The 22,455-nt window shown below is 39.2% G+C and overlaps 1 protein-coding gene and 1 long non-coding RNA gene across 4 annotated transcripts in view; one reads left to right on the forward strand and one right to left on the reverse strand.

Annotated features, from left to right (window-relative positions):
- The window catches only part of RNF145 (ring finger protein 145), a 50,397-nt gene extending 33,757 nt beyond the window's left edge, over positions 1–16,640 (reverse strand). The window contains exons 1-3 of one of the 3 annotated variants that reach the window (XM_032158514.1): positions 16,590–16,640; positions 10,131–10,356; positions 1,432–1,540 (exon numbers count right to left, since the gene is read on the reverse strand). In XM_032158514.1, the coding sequence (XP_032014405.1) occupies positions 1,432–1,540; positions 10,131–10,356; positions 16,590–16,640 (386 nt within the window). Of the gene's footprint in view, positions 1–1,431; positions 1,541–10,130; positions 10,357–15,960; positions 16,282–16,589 lie in introns of those variants that run through there. The other 2 variants (XM_032158512.2, XM_032158513.2) reach the window with 2 other exon arrangements.
- The window catches only part of LOC131383679 (uncharacterized), a 40,144-nt gene continuing 34,154 nt past the window's right edge, over positions 16,466–22,455 (forward strand). The window contains exons 1-2 of the long non-coding RNA XR_009213878.1: positions 16,466–16,768; positions 17,991–18,070. This is a non-coding gene — a long non-coding RNA (uncharacterized LOC131383679). The remainder of the gene's footprint in view (positions 16,769–17,990; positions 18,071–22,455) is intronic.

The raw sequence follows: 22,455 nt of genomic DNA on the forward strand, positions 1-22,455 counted from the left end.
TTTTGCAACTTTGACATCACAGGACCTACCCTGGGCAGGATGGTGGCAGAAGTTAAAGAGTAAGACAGCATCCTCCAGGCACCATTTTGAGCATAGAAAATCAACCAGGAAGGAATAAAGGAGGAAAATGCAAGAAGAGTAAGCTTCTGGGAAACACCCTGGGACTTTGAGAATTAGACAAAACATTAAAGAGAACTGGTGGTCCTGTTTCAACAAGAGGGGCGAAAAACCCAGTGATTTTAGTTATTCTCATCCTTTCATATCCACAGAGGTGGTGAGAATTGAACAGTATTTTAAAAACTGAAAGTACCAGAATATTAACACATCTATCTCTGGGTGGTATAATTTCAGACGATTATTAAATGCCTTTACATTTTCTGTATTTTCCAAAAATTGTCTATAGTGAGCACCATAATTTTACAATCAGAAAAAGTTAATGTTTTTAAAAACTCAACAATGTAATTCTAATAATGTAAAAATGCTACCTCTAAGATTAAATTTCGACTACCGCAAAATCTGTTTCAGACTCTTATTATGGCTTGTACTATATGCAAGGTCACTCCTCTTAGAATTGGGAATATATTTTAATATGGTAAATACCTTTCTATCAAAAATTATAAAATTTAAGTTTCAAAAGAAATTATACCTCCAAAATATATTCCAACCCACTGCTTTATAGTGTAACTTTTGGTCCACCTATATTTTAACATTCTGTTTCAAAGTAGGAAGTTCATATTCATTGGCAGACCCAAGTCTTAAAATTTAGATCTAGCAGACTTAGGTACACAGACAATATGGCTAAAGAGATAGAAGTTTAGCTATACAATCAACCTCACAAGATAATGTATATCAATCATTCACTCCACATGGCTGCATCTTATGCTGATTCTTATACATCATAAATTGATTTCCTAAAGTAATGAAGTCTATAATTGTTAAAATGCTCCTACACCCTACTTTTAGAAGTTCTTTTATCAGGCAATACAGGAAAGTTCAAGGATATCCTCCCGAGTAGATGGGACTACAGGCGCCCGCCACCACTCCCAGCTAATTTTTGTATTTTTAGTAGAAGAGATGGGGTTTCACCATGTTGGCCAGACTGGTCCCGAACTCCTGACCTCAGGTGATCCACCCGCTTCCCAAAGCGCTGGGATTATAGGCGTGAGCCACCACGCCCAGCCAGTTCAAGGATATTTTTATAAACATAACCTTAAGGCTTGTTTCATGTTAAGCTTGTTTTTAAAAGCAGAAATAAAATGTCCGCATAAACCAGCTATTAATCCTGTGTAAGATTTGGAAAATGAGTATCAAACCAGTTTTGGACCTACCAAAGCCTTAGCTTTACTTAACAGTGTTCATGAAAAGTATTTTATTGGCAAAAGAAAACTTTAAATTCAGTCATACATTTCAAAAATGGGGTCATATTCTTACCTGGAAATTTGATGTCCAGCATAGAGGAGCAGAGCCGTCAAAAAATATAGATAAAGCTGAACCAGATGCTGCCTGGGCAATGTTAGCAGCACCACACTTAAGATATAACCTGTAGCAGAAAGATAAATAAAATACAATTTTAATTTAGTTTCCCAATTAATTACAATAAAAGAAAGGGCTTGAGATAAATAATTTTCCAAATAGGTTTCAGTACTTTCTGAGGTTTTTTATTATACTTACCAAAGTAAGTTTAGCATAGTGACACCACTATGGATTTTTTGTTGTTGAAAACATATTGTGTTTTTCACTTCTTTTGTAGATTTCTCTAATAATCAAATATATCACACAAATGTGTAACACAACTCCTTTCATCATCTAACTTTCCTTGATATCAACTTACTTGTTTTACGCCAATTCTTTCTTTCTAGTACCAGAGGAAAAACTGGGTGTCTTAATGTCTCTTTCCAAGGCTGCCCCTTCCATGTGATTCAAGACCTTATTTCTCCAACCCCTGAAGACTCTCTGTCTCCTATACTTTCAGTCGTTCCCCCTGACATCACTCCTTACCTTTGTTTCAAAGAATGTGCAGGGCTTTTACCCATCTTGAGAAAAAAAAGTAAACTTCTTTTCACAGCTATTTTTCTCATTCCACTGTCAAATATTTGAAAAGATCTATACCCAATGCCTCTATTTTCTAAGCATCTATTCTTCCCTTTACCATCTACAATCCCCTTACAAACCCCCTTGTTTGCTCTAAAGAAAGTTAGAAGTCAACAATTGCCTACTTATCATATCTAAGACATCCTGCTTATTTTTGATCCCCAATATCCAGGCAACTACCATCAAAACGTTGTTACTCTTTGGGTCTGTTGATATGGATTTCCTCTTACCCTCTAACTTCTCCCCTTCATTTCTTTTCACCCTTTCCAATAAACACTGGAAATTTGGTTCCTAAACAACTGTTTTTCTCTATATATAAAGTACCTAGTGCAAACAACATATTTTGTAACTTCAAATATCAGCATCTCTTCTAGAAATGTTATCAACAAAGTTACTGATAACTTATTATACATGCAAAAACATATCCTCATTTCTTAGTCTAAGTAGACATCCCATCTCATGACACCTTATATTCCACTTAAATGTTCTCATATTCAACAAGTACAAACTGTGCTCCCCACCTCCTCCCTCAACAAAGTAACTCAAAGTGACTCAAAACCTGTCATCTTTTCTCTCTTATCATCAAGTCCTGCTGAGCCTTCCTTGATAAATTCCTCTCATGTGTTACCCTTCCATTCCAATCTCTATGTCCCATATCCTAATCCGCTCTGCAATGCACAGTATACTACCATCCTTCTTTCAGTCTCTATTTTTGTATACCCTATACTTCAAGCTTGTCCAACCCACAGCCCATGGGCTGCATGTGGCCCAGGATGGCTTTGAAGGTAGCCCAACACAAATTCATAAACTTTCTTAAAATATTAAGGTTTTTTTTTTTTTTTTTTTTGCAATTTTAAGCTCACCAGCTATCACTAGTGTTAGCATATTTTATGTGTGGCCCAAGACAATTCTTTTTCTAATGTAGTCCAGGGAAGCCAAAAGATTGGACACCCCTGATATACTTAATTACCAGGGTAATATTCCTAACACCATCACTTTTACTTGACAATTCTCCTGCTCTAAAAGTTATGAACCTGACATTCTAGGTCTTACACAATCTGGACCCAGTCTACTCTTCTATAACCATCTTCCACTTAATTTACGAATCTTTATTAAGGCACAGGTACTCCTACTTATCCCCTATTGCCTCTCTCATGCTGAATCAATCATGCCAAAAGCTAAGAAAACATGAGCATGTTTGGGACTAAAGAAATAGAACTGAGGATTTCCTACACGTCCTAACTGCAAGGGACAGTCCATCAAAAGCCAGAGATAAGTATTTTTATTTACTCTTTATTTCTTAAAATAATTTCTCCAATTTTGTTAACCCCTATCTCAAATGACTTTAGAGGTATTTTAAAGGATATGTAATATAGTTACTAAGCATTTCCACTGATTGTAGCTGAAGGATTTTCTAATGTCTATTACATGAAACTTCTCCTTAAACTCTCTTTTAACGAAACTGTCATTTTCCTTTCCAGAACGATCTTGTCTTTTCTTTCTCCTATATATCGCATATAAAATCAGCGGCCAAATCTTCTAGATCAAACATATTCATTTCATCCATTCCTTCAATTATCCAGTCATTCAATCAAGATTATTATGTGTAAAGTATGACCCACTTGCATTCCTAGACATGGAAGATCCAAAATTAATGTGAATAATAATCTAGTGAAAAGATAAGCATGGACAAAAGTAATTATTAGACAAAATTGATGCTATAATAAATGAACATTAGAAGGGCTATGGTTAAGTGATTAAGCTTGACTTGCATCTCAAAAGCTGAATGGTTCTTTACCAGGCTAAGAAGAAAAGGAAACATTCTAGGAAAAGAGAACAGCAAGCATGAAAACCATAAAAGCATAATTTTCAGGGGACAGTAAATTCTGTAGGTTGGACTAGAATTTGATGTTAACAGAAAGATTGGGAGAGGATGCTGAAAGAACTAGCAGCTAAAGCCTCAATATAAAGCCTAAATACAATAATCAAGAGTTTAGACTTAGCTAATGGTTCTCAAATTCTTCAACATCTATTTAGGTGAGGTAAGAGAACAGAAACCAAAACAACAAAAGCACCATTGCTCATCTATACCCCATTTTCATATTCCAGTGGAAAAATAACTGTGATAACAAAATATTTGTGTTAAGAAAACTTTGAGAGATGATGAATACTAACTATGAGAGCAGTATGAATGAACCATCTGAACTACGATGTATATATAATCTAACAATTTAAAAAATGCAAGCCAAAAATACTAATGACACAAACATGCATCACAACTCACTCTACAGCATTAACCAAACGATCCATAACAAACTAAGTTGATAATGGCAAAGCTGTTAGTTTTTAAATTATACACAGCAATTTGTAATTAAAAAGCAAGACCAGTAGCATTTAAAAATGATGACCTAGGCCAGGTGTAGTGGTGCACACCTATAATCCCAGCTACTCGGGAGGCTGGGGTGGGAGGATCACTTGAGCCCAGGAATTCAAGGTTACAGTGAGGTTATGATTGCACTACTACATGCCAGTCTGGGTGACAGAGCATGACCCTGTCTCTATAAAAAATAAGGGTTGGATGTGTTGGCTCACATCTGTAATCCCAGCACTTTAGGAGGCCAAAGCAGAAGATCACTTGAGCTTAGGAGTTCGAGACCAGCCTGGGTAACACGGCAAATTCCTGTCTCTACAAAAAAATACAAAAAATTAGTCAGGTGTGGTGGCACACAACTGTGGTCCCACCTACTGAGGAGGCTGAGGTGGGAGGATCACACGAGCCCAGAAGGTTGATGCTGCAGTGAGCTAAGATCGTACCACTGCACTCCAATCTGGGCGACAGTGAGACCCTATCTCTAAATAAATAAATAAAAGAAATAATGACCTATGGGAACAGACTCTGAGAACAGAAAAAAGAATAAAAAATAAAAATGATGACTTGCTTAAAAAAACACTGATGAATCTAATAATTTCTGCTATTTAAACATTATGGTAGTTGTAGGGTAAACAGCAGGACCAGAGGTAAGATGACAGCCTGGATTGTAACAGTGGCTTTGGGTACGGAGCTGCCAGTCAGCCATGAGATACATATTTAAATAGGTCTTAGTGGTTATCTATGGGTGAGTAGTTGAGAACAAGGAAGTGAAGATCTGATGTTTCTAGCTTGGGTAATCAAGAAGACAGCTCTGCTATTAAGACAGGAAACACAGCAGGAGAAAGACTTCTGAGGTGAGAAAAAGAGTTCAGTAATTGACAACAAGCTGAAATATCCATAGGCTATTTAGGTCGAAATGTCTAAGAAGTAATTCAAAATTAATTCATTCAGGGCTGGGCACAGTGGCTAATATCTGTAATCCTAGCATTCTGGGAGGCTGAGGCAGGAGGATCACTTTAGACCAGGAGTTTGAGACTAGTCTGGGTAACAAAACAAGACCTTGGTATATGCCTGTAGTACCAGCTACTCCAGCAGCTAAGGGTTACTTGAGCCCAGGAGTCTGAGACTGCAGTGAGCCATGATCACACCACTACACTCCAATTTGGGCAAGAGTGAGACCCTGTCACGTACATACATACATATATATAAAATTCATTCATTATTGGACACCAGCTAGGTGCTGGGAATACTGAGATAATAAATAACCCCCTTCTTACCTTAAAGGAGCTCACAATCTATTAACAGTTGGGAAAATAGATAAGCATATGGACCCTTAGAATGCAGCATAATAATTGCTATGGTAGAGATGTGAACTGGTTCCATGGAATCACAGAGGAAGAACATCAACTCCAGACTACAGTGGTCAAAAAAGTGTAAAGTGGAGACAGAGATTTACAGCCCAAACTACGTGGGGTCACCCAAACAACAAAAGATTAAAATTAAACACAAATTGTGAGCAATATCAACAGTTGAGAAGTCTAAAGAAAACAAATCAAAAGAATCAGAAGCAATGGTCAGGGAGTTAGGAGAAAAATTAGGAAAAAAAAAAAACACTTTCAAGAAAGAGGAAGTAGCAAACAGCTCCATAAACATAGAAAAGTCTGTAGAATTAGGACATAAATGAGGCTTGAATTTTACATTTTAATTCACTAATGATTTTAGTGATGGTAGTTTCAATAGGATTTTCACATCCATTGCTTCCTTTCTAATTTCTACCTTGTCAGTTCTGGCTCTCACTACCTCTTGCCTAAAATCCTAACTGGTCTTCTTACCTCCAGTTTCTCCCCTCCCCAATCCATCATCCTATAAAACGCTGCCTAATCAATCTTAAAATGCAGCTCATTTGCTCTAAAATCCCCACTGACCCACCACGACCTATAGAATTAAACACAATATCTACTGTTATGTATTCAGGATTCTTCACAAAAGCCCTATTCTACCTTACCAATATTACTTCTATTTCTCTTTTCATATCCTACACTCCAAAAAACAGTGGACAGTCACTTCTCTTTCAGCAGAACCCACCCTGGAAAGCTTCTAAGTTTGAAGACACAATTACATTCCATTAAATACAAACTTTATTGCTCCCTCCCTTAATTTTTAAGCTCCTTAATTACAAACAATTAGAAGATATAAAGGGGGGAAAACTCCCACTTACAATAGCAATAAAAAGGATAAAATACCTAGAAACAATAAATGTCAGGGGGCTGCGGCAGGAGGATCACTTGAGCCCAGGAGTTCCAGGCCAGCCTAGGCAATACAGCAAGAACCCATCCTCCCCACCCGCCCCCAAAATTAGTAATAATGCAATCTAAATTAAAAAAAAATCAAATGGGTTGCTTTGTTTTTGGAATGAGACCTAGACAATTTTGAGACAATTCTTAAATTCACATAGAAAACTAACCATAAAAAAAAAGCTCAGAGGAGGAAATAAAGAAAACTGAAGGGACTAACCCTATCAGATAGTAAAATATAATCTAAACCCTCAACAAACAAGACAGCATGTTAATAGTTCACAAACAGGCAGACAGACTAAAGGAAGAGAAGTTCAAAAATGAAACAAAATATATGTGAGAATTCAGTATATAATGAGAAAAAAATGGACTAAACAAATAGGTGAGGACGACTGTGTGGTTATCTAGAAAAAATAAAATAATACCTATAACACTATTCATACAGATAAATGAAGCAAAGATTTAAATGTAAAAATAAAACCACAAAAATAGTAAGATAAAACACAACAGAATTCTTTATAAACTCAAGAATAAAGAAGGCTTTTCTAATTGACTCAAAATACTAAAGCTTAAAAACCTTCTAAACGTAAAAAATCATAAGCAAAATCACTGAGTTGAAACTGGAAAAACTATTTTCAATTTATCACAAAGGATTAATTTCCCTAATGTATACCAAATTCCCACAAATTGGTAAAAAAAGAATCTCACAGAAAAGTGGGCAGGGTATATAAACTGACAACTCTCAGAAGAGAAAATACAGGTTTTTCTTCAGTATGTGTATGTTCAATTCATTCATAATAGAAATGCAAACTAAAACTACACTGAGTTAAAAAAATCAATTTTTCTACCTATTGGAATAGCCAAAATATGTGTGGTAACAGGCTATTTTGATAAGAATATAGGATTGTAGGAACTCTCAACCACGGTTTTTGGAGGTAAAAAATAGTAAAACCCTATGGAAAGTACTATCTGTCAACACTACAAATATATATAAGATAACCCTTGAACAACATAGGTTGGAACTGTGAGGGTCCATTTACATGTAGATTTTTTTTACAACCAAACTCTTATGGAAAATACAGTATTTGCAACATGCAAAACCCACATATACAGAGGGCCAACCTTCTGCATACATAGTTCCACAGGGTCACTTGAGGGACCTAAGTATGCGCAGATTTTGGTATACATGGGCATCCTGGAACCAATTTCCAGCATATACCGATGGACCACTGTACTCTTTAACCCAGCAACTTCGCTTCTAGTAACCCCTTAGACCCAGGTTATATTTGTACTTGTTGAAATTATAGCTATACAAAGTTATTCAGCACAACACTGTACAAAATAGCAGAAGGCAGGCTATCTAAAATGTCCACCAATGGAGTAATTAGTTCAATAAATTATGGTATATCCATACGAGGATACTATGCCAATGTAAAATGCAATCGGGAAGAGCAGAAATGAGGCCTCAACATCTACTCAGAGTCTTTAAGATCCGGCAGACTGTCATCCTAAGAAAAGAGCACAAGACTCTATTTCATAAATATCTAAAAGCAGTAGTTATGGCTCCACATACATCACAAACAAAAACCATGATTCAAAACCATGTATACCATGCTAACATCTGTATAAAAAGGGGGGAAATACATATTTTTTATATTTACTTATATATACATAAAAATATCTCTAGAATTATACAGAAAGAAATAAAAGCTACGTGGTGTTCAGAGTGAGAACTCAGTGAATGAGTAACAGAGATGGGAGGGAGATACTTTTCATTAAATACTTTTTATGCTTTTTTATTTCTGAATATAAATACATTATTTTATTAGGGTGAAATTTGATTTGTATTTGAGGGTGAAATTCTGTAAACAGGAGCATTACATAAACACTATGTAACATTCTGACAAAGGTAACTCCAACTAAAACATTGTTCAAGCTGAAAATATCTGTTCATGCAACCACTGAGCTTACTCTACTTTGGCATGGAGTGCGCATATTTAAGATGGCTCAACTGACTTTCCAAAACTATAAAACAGATTATAAACTTCAATTGTACTCGAAAACATTCAATTTCTAAAATTAATTCTGGTTATCAGGCAGCTGTTTTCATAATAAATATTTCAACCTATTCAGAAATAATATATAAGCACATTTTTAAAACCACAGTATGTATGACTTTGCTGATTAATCTAAAAATCTAAGCCAAGTACCCAACTGTTCTACAACTGACGGGAATTACTTTCCATAAATTGGCTAACATACAAAGCCTTTCATACAAGGCTGAGAATTACAGTGTTTTGCAACATAAAGGAACTTTCTCATTTCAGAGACGTTCCCAAGGTAGTGCCATCCACAAAAGATGAGTTTACTGAACCGAAACATTTTGTTTCTAGTGCACCATCTTTTCTACTACATCATACTTCTTTCGACAACAGCTTACCTCTCAGGGATGTAAGGGGAATGTTCTCAGGGCTAAGTTTTAGAACCCAGAAAGTCCTTTTATAGATAAAAATAAATCTCAGAGAGACAGGACAACTCTTCATGACTTTATAAAAGATACATTTTGTGACGGGCAACTCTAATAATAGAATATTAGCAAAACCACTATAGTACCATTCAAACCATGTCTGGAACTCTGCAATCACAACATTAATAAAATATATTGCTTTATACATTACAAATAAACCAAAACTTAACCTAAAAAGTAAGGATCATGACTTTTATTCTAGATAAATTTTATCTGTTTCATGCTTGTATTTCTTGACTTTAATTTCTTCAGTCTCTCATCATTATTTTTACCACTAACCCCATAGCGTATCAATGACAGTTCCATTTTTCTTGAAAGGGGATTCAAGCAAAAAAAAAAAAAAAAAAATTAGTTCCAGGAGGATTTTTTTTTGTGGAACAAAATATTATAGTATCATTTCTCACATTTCATTTAACTGAACACTTTATCTTCAGCTGATGTTAATGTTTTCGTTTGTCTCAGGGAACAACAAAGAATGTTGCATTTTAAAAAGCTTACTTTCCGAATTACTACTAAACCCCAAAACGAGGACAAATTAGAAGGGGCCAAATGTCTCTAAAAGTATTTCTCATTGTTTATATTTCATCATATTAAAATCTAGAATGTTTTCTTCTGCCTTCCAGTTTTATCCAGTAAAATAAATCCAATACTGCCTACTTTCTTGTAGCGTTAACAATTCATGTGCAATGATAAGACAAAACTATCAAGATTCATAAACACTCATCAATAACTATATCACTATCATCTTAATGAAAATGAACTTCACTTTACCCAAATTCAAAAAAGATACTAAGACATAAATCATAATGCTCACTAGAAGATTAGAAAATGTGATGTAGACACTCACCTACATAATGCATATTAAGAGCCAAATACTTATACTGGAAAAGAGGGTTATTACTAAGGCTACTTCTTTGGATCTGCTGGAAAAAGGAGCTGACATCCCATCTGTACAGGACATCCAACAGCATGATGCTTGGCACCCTCAGGGCCACATTTAACACTGCCTCCAGTTTCTCCTTTGCAGCCATGTTGGTTTTTTTTTTTTCTTTTTTTTTTTTCTTGGAGAAGACCTAAAATTCAGAAGACACAATATATAAAAAGTCAGTACAAATCGCTTTTAGATATCCTTTCACGAATCTAATAGGTTGTCACACACGGTACAAAACTATGAGAATGCATAATACTACTTCTCAGCCACATCTACTATTTTTAGATATTCATGAAATAACCTCTGTATTGTGTTTTCACATTGACCCATTCAGTTCTGTCCAATCTTATAATTCTGATTAAATGTTCTGGCCTCAAAACTAATTTTTTAAAAGGCCACTAACTCCAAATCTAGGAACAAAACACTCTATAAGACTACTGTAACTTGTATGAAATTAACTTGAAAAATTCACTCACTCCAATAAAACTGCGATTTATGTAGCTCATAAGAGGGTGAATTTTGAATATTTACTCTATGAAAAAGCCTAAACAACTCAATAAAAACTTGATAACTGCACGTTTGGTTTGTAGCATCTTGTACTCTATGCTTTTCCTTATTCATTTACAATCAAAATTGAAGTGCTAAATTTACAATCCAGAGAACTCATGATGTAGATACAGGTAGAGGAAACATTATTTACAATATCATTTCCTTGAATCTTTAAAGTTAAATATGGTCTAAAATTCCCATAATCTGCCTTCAAGTGTTCATCAAATTCTTCCCTTGATACACAGATAAGCAGGCACATGGAAGAAGCCAGGCATTGAGTCTGCAGCCCCTGTCTCTGCATAGACCATGATAAGTAGTGAGGGGGTTGGGGGGGGGCGGTGGAGGAAATGAAAGGCAGTTATCAGGACAATTTACTATTTAAAGGGACAATTCAACGCTATACTGCTTTATATGGTAGAACTTCAAATTAATCCAAAAAAAAATAAAATAGGGCAAACAAGGCCAGGCACAGTGGCGCACGCCTATAATCCCAGCACTTTGGGAAGCCGAAGCAGGCGGATCATGAGGTCACAAGTTCGAGATCAGCCTAGTCAATATGGTGAAACCCCGTCTCTACTAAAAATACAAAAATTAGCCGGGCATGGTGGCGCACACCTGTAGTCCCAGCTACTCGGGAGGCTGGGGCAGAAGAATTGCTTGAACCTGGGATGCGGAGGTTGCAGTGAGCAGAGATCACGATACTGCACTCCAGCCTAGGCAACTGAGCTAGACTCCGTCTCAAAAAAAAAAAAAAAAAAAAAAAAAAAGGCAAACAAAAGTGGGTAAAGAACAATTTAAAGAGTAAAGATAATTCTGGATTGTTGGCTCTGACAATATCCTTTTAAGAATTTTGCTGAGAAAGCTAAACACATTTCCAGCTTTGGCAGTAATTTCAGACATTACAGGACAAACGAAAACATTTATTTCTGTAGAAAATTATAGTGACAGATTGCTATACTATGGTTAAATATTTGTCAGTATTTCCATCTTACCCTCCAATTTTCATAGCTTCCTAGTTCAGACAGTTAAAAAGCTAAAGGCAACCCAACTTGGCACACTATTAATAAAAGCTTTTCAATAACCATATATCAACCATTCCCATAACCCAAATGTTTTATATATATATATAGCCTACCAATAATATAGACTTAACATTTTTATAGATAAGTACTGCAATTCTGATTATTTCACATGAACAAGATCATTTTCATATTTTCCTACGTAAGAAAAATATTATTGTGAAAATCAGAACTAAATATCATGTCCTAAGGGGGAAAAATGCACTGAAAAATAAAATCTCTAACTTTTAATATTTATTGCAAACCAACCACTGAGGAATCTAAATTTCTCAAAGCCCATGATATTATTATTTTTTCTAATCCCAGGAAAAAATACACCAAAATATTCACAGAAATTGTTGGTAAAGAGTTTAATGCATTTTAATATGTATAAGCCATCTAGATAACTTCAGGAATTACATTGGAAATACTTACTTTGGTGAGTAAACTGATAACCCAATACCCTCTTGGGAATTTATTTCAAAGTAATATGAATAGATTTTCTCACAAACCACCAGCCACCATATTTGAAAATCACCACGTACTGAGATGACAGTATTACTGACAGTCTTTATGCTGCAATCGAAAAGTAACTATTTTTCTATATTCTGGAATCCAATATAAATCATTACCTCTGTTTTTATAAGTAACAAGAGAGGGAGGAGCTATTACTGATTTAACACTTGTAGCCCATATTTATTTCATTTGATTTGTAACCTTTCTCTTTTTTCAATGCTTTGCTATTTTAAAATGTGCCATTTTCACCATTTATTGTGGCTCCTAAACGGGTAAAGAAGAAAATTTAAACTAAACAAAAAACTAATCCTGCTTTAGAAATCAAGATCTGCTAGGGAAGAAAAACTCCCTAATCCGTACAGAGGATCATCTCTATTACAAAAGCCCATTAGCAGAATGGTACATGTTCCCTCTTTATTTCCACCCACCACTCCTGCCTAACAAATATAATAAGAAACAGAAAACAGGACATATTTCTATTTCTATAAAGAGAAAATACTGGGTCCCGAAAGCTGTCAATAAAAAACAATATCCAAGATCCCCAACTCTACTACACAGTCAACTCGAGACTGAAATGTTTTTAACAAGGACTTTGGATAGAATTAAATATGCCCAAATAAACGAAACTAAATGTTTCATTTATTTCTATACGTGAATGTTATTTTAGCAAGTCAGTGGCAAGCTGGTCATGTATAAAGGCACTGAGGAAACAAATTTAATACATGGAAAATCAAAGAGAAAAAAATTTCAAAACCTTATCACTTTGAACCTTTCTAAAGTAAAAGAGCACATGATAGTTACCATCACAAATAGGTACTTTACACTACACTTTAGCACCACACACTAAACCAACATCAAAACAAAACTTTAAAATATTCATCTTCTTTGCAAGTACTTGCAATTACTCACACCTGCCAAATCACTTTATCATACAAACACGAAGTAAAATGGAGCCTTCTCTCCTGATCTAGAGAATACCTTTATAATGTTGCCTAATTTATCCTGTTCCAGATTTATCGTCAGACAGGGCTAATCAGCATATTCTAAAGTACAGGGGAGCTCAATATTCTCTTGAAAACAAAATAATACCAAATAATCCTAGAAAATAAGCAGGAGAGCTGAAAGCAGAAAAAACCGAAAGGTTTAACACACCCAAAGCCAAATATATAATCTTCCTATACTGTTTTATCTTCCATGCAAGGTTTTAAAATGTCCTCCTTGAACTTTGAAAAGAACTGGGAAAGTAATACTCCAACATGATGTCTCTGCAGGTAACAAACTAAATGTGACTCAAACTTAAAGATGTTTTACACAGTAAAACAGCTAAAAACAAACCAAAAAAAAAAAAAGAAAGGCATTTCTTTCCAAAAACCACAAGAGAGGTGCAACAAATGCTAACCAAAAAGGAGACCTCAATGAGTTCATTAAATGACTTTCTCAGGCTTAGAAGCAGCAATCGGTAATTATGAAAACAGTAATGTCTTGTAGAAATATAATGCTGTACAGTTTACCATTCAAATTTGTGGGTTAGAAAACACAGCTTCATTCTACACTTTCCCGAAAATATGGGATTTTAGTTTTGAATATGAAGAAACCAAACAAATCGTCCTGAATGAGAAAAATGTAGGTTTTTAAAGTCACACCTAATCTCTGAAGAACTATGTCAAATAAGAGAAATGAAAAATGTGATTTTTTTCATTTCTCTTATTTGACATAGTTCTTAAAAAAAAAAAAGTACTCACACCTCCTAAACTGTTTTTAAAAACACAAAAAACAAGAATGACACATGACCCAACTTAAAACTATTCAGTACAATACTTCTACACCTTCCTCCTAAAAAAGAAAAACAAAAATCATCATTCACCATTATCTCCTTTCTTTCTCTCAACAAGTTAAAAAAAAAAAAATTCTACCATCAACTGAAACTGATCTTAAGAAAAGTAAATTTTCGGGCTGTCCATCTGTTAGATGGTAGGCCTCACTGAAAATGTTAAGAGCACAAAGCTGGAGCCTAAAATTCTAAGTAAAAGCCCAGAACTGAGATACCAGGAAAGAGAACGCATTTCTTACATAAGCAATGGCACATGTTTTAAATATAGCTGGTCCTCCCCACTCCCACTCGTTGCTAGCTAACTTTGTATGTACCTGATCTCCACATAAACTACTAGCAATTCTGTGGTTTCTCATCATCTCCAAAACCGCAAAGACAGGGAGTCTACTCGGAATACAAAGGCCATCTTTCAACTTAAGGAACAGAGAGAGGAAATAAAACTGCTACCTCTGCCATCGGGCGCTCAGCCTGGGTCACGACTGCAGCACCGACAGCTCATTCTTTTGGGCATGATTCAAGATTCAGTAAAACTGCACACTCCGTATTTTAAAAAATAAAAAGACACACAGTCCTCTCCTTCCCTTTCAGACTAGTTTCCTGTTTACTGCAGACTGCGACGCAAGGCCATCCATTAATCTTTGATGCCTGCTCACTGCACAGGCCCCTTCCTCTCTCCCCGCACCTCCTCCCACAATGCCTGATGATCTCAGATGCGTTTGAACTACAGTAACCCCAACCTAGCTCGCGGCAAGCAGGCAGCGCAGCAGCAGTAGCAGCAGCAACCCGGCCGCCGCCGCGGGGCTAAGAGATTACGTTCAGCAAAAACTCTGCCAGGAAAGAGGCTCGGGAGCTCCCCTCCTATCTCGCCAAGGGTGCTGACTCTGTCGCGCCATGCCACGTACCAAAAGGCTCGCGAAGAAAAACGCGGGCGAAGTTCAGCATCCCCGAACAGAAAGGGAACTCATTCCAGAAGGGGGGTTCACGAGTCTGAGGGTCCTTGGGTGGGGAAAGCAGAATTGGAGGGAGAAGACAGAAGAGATGGCAAGAGAGAGGAAACCACGGGGACAAAAAGGAAGGGATGAGGAGCCCTCTTACTATAAAAAGGGACTGACGGACGGGATGCAGAGCAATGGGTCCCCCCTCGAAAAATGGACTGGCAGGCCCTTCCGCACCCCCAAACAAGCTCGCACCACCTGAAAGCGGGGAGCCTGAGTTTGGGGCTGCGTAGATCAAAGAAGGGTAAGACGAAGGGAAAGAGGGAGGGGAGCTTGGAAGCAAAGTGAACAAAGAGGCCGAAGAGGCAAAGTTGGAAATGGAAACGAGAAAGGGAGCTGGAAAGGGGCCGCTCTGGAAGGGTCTTGAAAAAGGCCTAGAAATGGGATGCTGGGGAGGCAAAGGGAGAGAGCCCCGAGGAAGGGCATTTCAGGAATGTAAGGGACCGCTCCAGGCCCTGGGAAGAGGAAGGGATGGGAGGGCGGGGAGGCGGCAGCCGAGACCCGGGAGCTGGAGCAGAGGGGGCTTTGCGTGGGGCCCAGGAGGGGAGAGCACGGTCGGAGGGAGGCGAGCACCGCGGGAGGAGCTGGAGGATGGGAGGGAGGGGTGCTGCGGGTGAAGAGGGGATGTGGACTCCTCCAAGGCTAGGTAGAAGAGGGAGGTGAAGCGAGATAAAAGGAAAAGGGCGAACAGGGAGAAGAGGAAGGAGCCTGCGACGCGATGGGGGAGGGGAGGGAGGCCGTGGGAAGCGGCTGGGGGGCGCGGGGATGGGAAGGGGCCTGGCGGGCGGCGTGGTCACCTCAGGCTGCGGACTCCCTCCCTGGGGAGCGGCGATGCCGGCGGGCGGGCTCCGCAACTCCCCGGCTCTCTCGCCCGCCCTCCCGTTCTCCTCGGGCGGCGGCGGCGGGGGCCGGGACGGCGCGGCTCAAAGCGGCGGCTCTTCTGCGCCGGGCCTCGGATGCTGCTTCTGGGGAGGCGGAGGCAGCGGCAGCGGCAGCGGCCCGGCCCGTACGGTCACCATCGTCCGCGGCAGCAGGCGCTCGCGGGCCGAGCCCCTCAGCAGCCGGCGGCGGCGGCCATGGCCTCCTGCCTTCGCTCCTCCCGCCCCCGGCGCTCTGCGGCGGCCGCGGCCCGACTTCCGCACTCTGCGCCTGCGCGCGGCCCAGCCAGCTCAGCGCGCCCCTCCCCCGCCCCCCCGCGCGCGCCCGCGCTCACTCACAATCGCGCCCGCGGAGTGCTTTCCGCACCGCCTCCAGTGCGTGGGCGGGAGACCTAAGACTAGCCAAGCCTATACAGCCCGGTTCCGGCGGCTATGGAGAGGCGTACCGCGGAGACACCTGTACGCCCACTGTGACACGCGCCATTCTGACACACGTGCTCTCTCACTCCCAGACACCACGGGCCGCAAGCGCTCACACCCACACTCACCTGCAGGGACCACGTGGGAGAATTTGAAGGGCTGATCCTGTCCCGGTGCATTCGCAGTAGGAATGATACGTGAATTCGTTTTAACCTCGTCACTGACTGGACTAGACTGTAAACTCCTTGGCGTCTGGGATGGCTCAGCCGTGCCCAGCACCGAGTGCAGGCACTCAAACCCCTGTGGAGTAAGTGACTGGATGAATGAATGCATTGGAACTGTTCACTGAGTATCTGTAACAATTTTGAGGCTGGGCGCGGTGGCTCAAGCCTGTAATCCCAGCACTTTGGGAGGCCGAGGCGGGCGGATCACGTGGTCAGGAGATCGAGACCACCCTGGCTAACACGGTGAAACCGCGTCTCTACTAAAAATACAGAAAAATTAGCCGGGCGTGGTGGCGGGCGCCTGTAGTCCCAGCTACTTGGGAGGCTGAGGCAGGAGAATGGCGTGAACCCGGGAGGCGGAGCTTGTAGTGAGCCGAGATCGCGCCACTGCACTCCAGCCTGGGCGACAGAGCGAGACTCCGTCTCAAAAAAAAAAAAAAAAAGAAAAAGTTTTGATCCCGTGGTTTGGTACAAAGAATTTTATTGCAGTATGAAATTAAATGGTGTTTGTGTTTTTGTCTTGTCTTGGCCTAAGGTTCAAAACAGGCTAATGTATATTTTCCCCTCCCCAACGTAGAGGAGTTCCATTTGTTCTGTCTCTGTGCCAGCCTCTATCACAGATGCGCAGTCCTACCCTAATTTAAATGTCCACACCTTTTAGGGCAGGAACTGTTCCCCACAATACATAGCCTGAAGCATATTGTGTGTTTACACAACGATAGTCTTCTGGGCTTGGCAAGACTTCTCATTCCCCGTTTGTCTACCACTCTGCCTCACCACGACCTTCTGCAACCCCCACTTCTATCTCCCCTGTCTTCCACCACCACCAAAACCCTTCCACTGTTTCTTGCTTTCTCTTTCGTTAGTTCCTGGGGAGCCAGGTGCTATGAACACCTAGCCTGGCCTTAGATGTCGAAAGGGCCGGTGTACACAAGATACACACCCAGTGACGGGTAAGATGTTGCAACTATACTGGGTCATGCTGAAATTGTGAAGCCTCAACTTCTTCATGTGCAAAAGAAATTAATGTACTGTAATCTCGATGTCTGTGTTGAGGACCCTCCTTGAAAATTCAAGTCTCTGGCCTCTGCTCTTTGAATGGTAAACCCCCAATTCTGAACACTCTTGTATCCTGCTAAAATTGTGAAAGCAAGCTCTGTATTTAGAAAATGCAATCCCTGGAGGTATCAGTCAACCAAACTCCGAGTAACTTGCCTTCCATTAGTTTGATAGCTCTGTAGGAATCAAGTGTTAAAAATGTGTGGGAATTGTGTACATAACTCACTATAACCACCTTTCATGCAGGTGCCTCAGACTACTTCACCAGAGTCATAAATCCTGTCACATCCCAGGGAGGCAGTTCACGAGTCTCTTTATCTAGCCTGGTAAGTAAAAAAATTACAGAGGCCCCATGAATAATGACTGGAATAGGAAATGGACCAAGATAGCAAGGCCTTATCCCTTGATCCCCTCCCTGTTTTAACAACTTTACATCTGACCGAGTCAAGAAAACCTAAGGCCAGAAACAGATGACAAAGAAGTCAAAATGAACGTAACACTAAATTCTAACTTGATTTATTTATTATTCTTGGATAAATGGCAGAATCCTGAAAATGTGATTCTAAAAGGAAGTATGGTTGCTGGATTTGCGTGGTTTTGTTTGTCTGTTTGTTTGTTTGAGACGGAGTTTCACTCTTGTTGCCCAGGCTGGAGTGCAGTGGCGTGATCTTGGCTTACCGCAACTTCCGCCTCCTGGGTTTGAGCAATTCTCCTGCCTCAGCCTCCCATGTAGCTGGGATTACAGGCATGCGCCACCACGCCTGGCTAATTTTGTATTTTTAGTAGAGACCGGGTTTCTCCATGTTGGTCAGGCTGGTCTCTAACTGGATTTGTGTTTTAAATGGAGGAGAGACCTACTTCAGCTCTTACCTTTCCTTTTTTTAAAGTGGGGGAAATGGCTTCAAAGCCCTGTAACCCTCACTGTAAGTATTCTGGACTTGTAAAAGCAGGAAAAAGTCACATGTCTTTTTACCTTTTAACTTAATAGCAGCTGCCTGTAAATGCTGAAGTTCAAAACAAGTAAAGAAAATTACTCTAGTAATGAAAGGGTTACTGGTATTATAGTGCTGCTAATCCAGTTATGGGAAAGCTCCACATTGCCAGAAGCAGGTAATCAAACAGAACTAAAAAGAAACGCAAAAGAAAAGAGAAGTGGGGGTGGGGCGGGTGAAGAGAGGGCAGCTCAAATAAAAGAGCTCAATCAAGTGTAGAGGAAGTGCTTTCTAGAGGCACAGAAACCCACCCAAATCAGGAAAAGCCAGGAGCTAAATTTGTCGTTAAGTACCTGGAAGAAACGTAAGGAAATGTCTAAATGCCACAGCTTGGTCATAAAAGGAACTTGCCCAGGGTGCTAGAAGGAAAGAAGTGGTATGTTTATGACTGCCCAATGGCAGACCATTCAGGATTCGAAAGGTTATCTTCCTTACTGTCTAAATGCATCCAACATTGAGGAGGCAGTCAGCACAAAGTTTGAAAGAGTGCATATATGTTCCAGTTCTAGCCTTTCCAAAAGACTCGTTCCTGAATTCCTGATAGAGCCAACTATTGCTAATAGTCACATAGAAATAGTCTTTTGTTGCAAATCTGCAGACAACTGATGGCCACTTTATTAATGCACTGCCTTCAAAATCTAGAGAAAATCATATAACGGATTTCACATGATGGGGCCAAAATCCAAAGAACCTTGGATAGCCAGCATTGGGAATATGAGGGAGAATTTTCATGTCTTCATTTATTCACGCACTTTCTTGTTCCTAATGTTTTCTGGGCACTTTGAGGTTTTCTTTATCCAATTCAAACAACCAGATATTCAAAGATATCCAGTTCAATAATCAACTCCCTAATTAGAAGAGTCTAGATAATATATAGAATCCATTCAACCTGGCTACCCTCATGGTTTGATTTTGAGAGCCAACTCTACAAGGAAAACTACAGTTCTGTTAGGCAAGATTATTCAGTAAAGGGAGGTTCACTCTTTTTTTCATAGATCTATATAGATATATATATATAAAACAGCTTAATTGACATGTAATCCACCTGTTTTAAAGTGTACAACTCAGTGGTTTTTAGTATATCCACAGAGTTGTATAACCATCACCACAATCAATTTCAGAACATTTCATCATAACCTCCCGCCGGGGAAAAAAAAACCCATATCCATTAGCAGTTACTTACCTTCTTGTCCCAGCCCTAAGCAATCATTAATTATTCTGCAATCACTAATCTTTCTGTCAGATTTGCATGTTCTGGACATGTCATATAAAGAGGATCATACAATATGTGGCATTTTGTGTCTGGCTTATTTTACTTAACATAACATTTTTGAGGTCCATGCATGTGTAGCATATATTGGTACTTAATTTTCTTTTCTTGCCAGATAAAAATTCCATTGTATAGATAGATATACCATGTTTTGTGTATTCATTCATCAGTTGATAGACACTTGAGTTATTTCCACTTTTTGGCATTTATGAATAATGCTGTTATGAACATTCATGTACAAGTTGTGTGGACACATTTTCATTTGTCTCAGTAGAATTGCTGGGTCATATGGTAACTCTATGGTTTCACTTCTTGAGGAACTGCCAAATAGTCTTCCAAAGTGGCTGCATCATTTTACATTCCCACCAGCAGTATATGAGGAGAGATTTACTCTTCTATTCGGATGCTTCCTATCTGTTAGCTATGGGACCCTGTGCCAAGTGTACGTAACTTAAGAACACCTCCATTTATTGTCTATAAAATAGGGATAGTGATAGTATCTACTTCGTAGGGTTGTTTGAAAAATAAATGAAATGATGTATGCTAATATTCTTGGTACAAAGTCCTCAATAGTTCCCCCTCCTTCTTTTTTTTTTTTTTTTCTTCGAGACAGGGTCAAGCAGTCCTCCCACCTCAGCCTCCTGAGCAGCTAGGACTACAGGCATATGCCACCGCATCAGCTAATTTTTGTGTTGAGACAAGGTATTGCCATGTTGCCCAGGCTGATCTGGGCTCAAGTGATCCACACACCTCAGCCTCCCAAAGTGCTGGGATTACAGGCATGAGCCACAGCACCTGGCCTAGTTCCCTTCCTTCTGTCTGTAGTATTTGGTTGTCAACTTTTATTCTCTAATAGGGAGATAAAGATGAAATTGTAACTTTATATTAACACTAAGTGATTCATACGCATAGCTGGTGCTGAATAAACACTTTTCGTGGATAATTGAAAATAGCAATAGAACTTATATTGTTTTAACACCAAAGTAAATGTATTTCATTCTCCCTGGTATGGAACTAATACCTGAGACTATAAGAAGAGAAAGCATAGAAATAAGTCAGCTTTTTTGTTTGTTTGGAATTTTCAGATTTTTCCGAAAACATTTTTTATTTCTCCACATTTTAAGAGTTTCAAACATATAGAATTAAAAGAATATTCTAATGATCACCCATATGCATACCATCTAAATTCAACAATTGGTAATTTTTGCATGTTTGCTTTATCTATGTGTGTGTGTCTTTTGCTAAGCTATTTTAGAGAACTGCAGACATCAACGCACTTCACTCCTAAATACTCCAACCTGCTGCTTCTAAAAATTTTACCAATTACCATTACCGCACCTAAGAAAATGGAGTATAGTTCTCTAAATCCTCTACTGCCCAGTCAATACTCAGATTTTCTCAGTTCACCTCAAAATATCTCTAAAGAAGAACCAATCTGACAAGCCAGCTTTGCTTTTCATCAATCTGAGCACTTGTGACTGTTTAGAATTACTAACATCAGCAGAAAAAAATTGTATTTTTGCTGTTGTTTTCAGATATTAGCTCAACTGGCACCTCTGTTCTACCCAGCTACTTTCTTTGCCTTGGTTCTGATTAAGCCTGAGGTAGGGAGTAGTGCAAAACTGTGTGTTGTTGTTTATGTGTGATGATATTCAACTAAATAAAATGGACATTGATTGTCATAGACATTTGTTAGCTACCTCCTCACTATTCTTCTCCTCTTCTTCTTTCTAATACCAACTTGAACCTTGAATAAACAGGTGGTCTGTTGGCCATTGACCAGGAATGGGCTCCACCAGTTTATCCTTTCTCCCTTAGTGCTTAGTCCAGGGAAGGACCTGTGAGCCACACTGGGCCAATCAGAGGTAAGACTAAACATCAGAGGTTTTGACTGAGCTATGGGAAGAGCAAAGTTTCTCTTTCCTGCTAGACCTAAAAAAGGAAAGCTGTAATCCCAGGAATTTACTGGCAGCTATCTGGGATACAAAAGGCAAGAACCAACTGAAGATTTAGCCAACAGAAGAAAGAGAACCTGAGACAAAAAAGAAACCAGGACATGGTCACGGTGTAAGAGCTCTAAGCCTTATCTGAAGCCAGCATGCCGACCTCCTCACTCTTTAATTTATATTACCCAATAGATTACCTTTTTTGGCTTAAGCCAGTTTGGGTTGTGTTTTCTATTTTTACAGTTAAGAGTCCCAAGGCATTCAATCCTTATAATTTGCTTGTCACCCATCCCTGAGTATAATATGCTGCTATGAACATAAGGAGGTAACTAATAATAATAATGTTAAATACATAAAAACACAATTGTACAGCTCCACATACTATTATGAAATACAACCATTTAACCACCATCCAGAAATATAAGCTTGTCCACACCCCAGAAGACCCTCACATGCCCTTTCATTCACACCCCAGAAGACCCTCACATGCCCTTTCATTCACA

Source organism: Hylobates moloch, unplaced genomic scaffold (genome assembly GCF_009828535.3).
Source record: "Hylobates moloch isolate HMO894 unplaced genomic scaffold, HMol_V3 SCAFFOLD_6, whole genome shotgun sequence".
Classification (NCBI taxonomy): Eukaryota; Metazoa; Chordata; class Mammalia; order Primates; family Hylobatidae; genus Hylobates; species Hylobates moloch.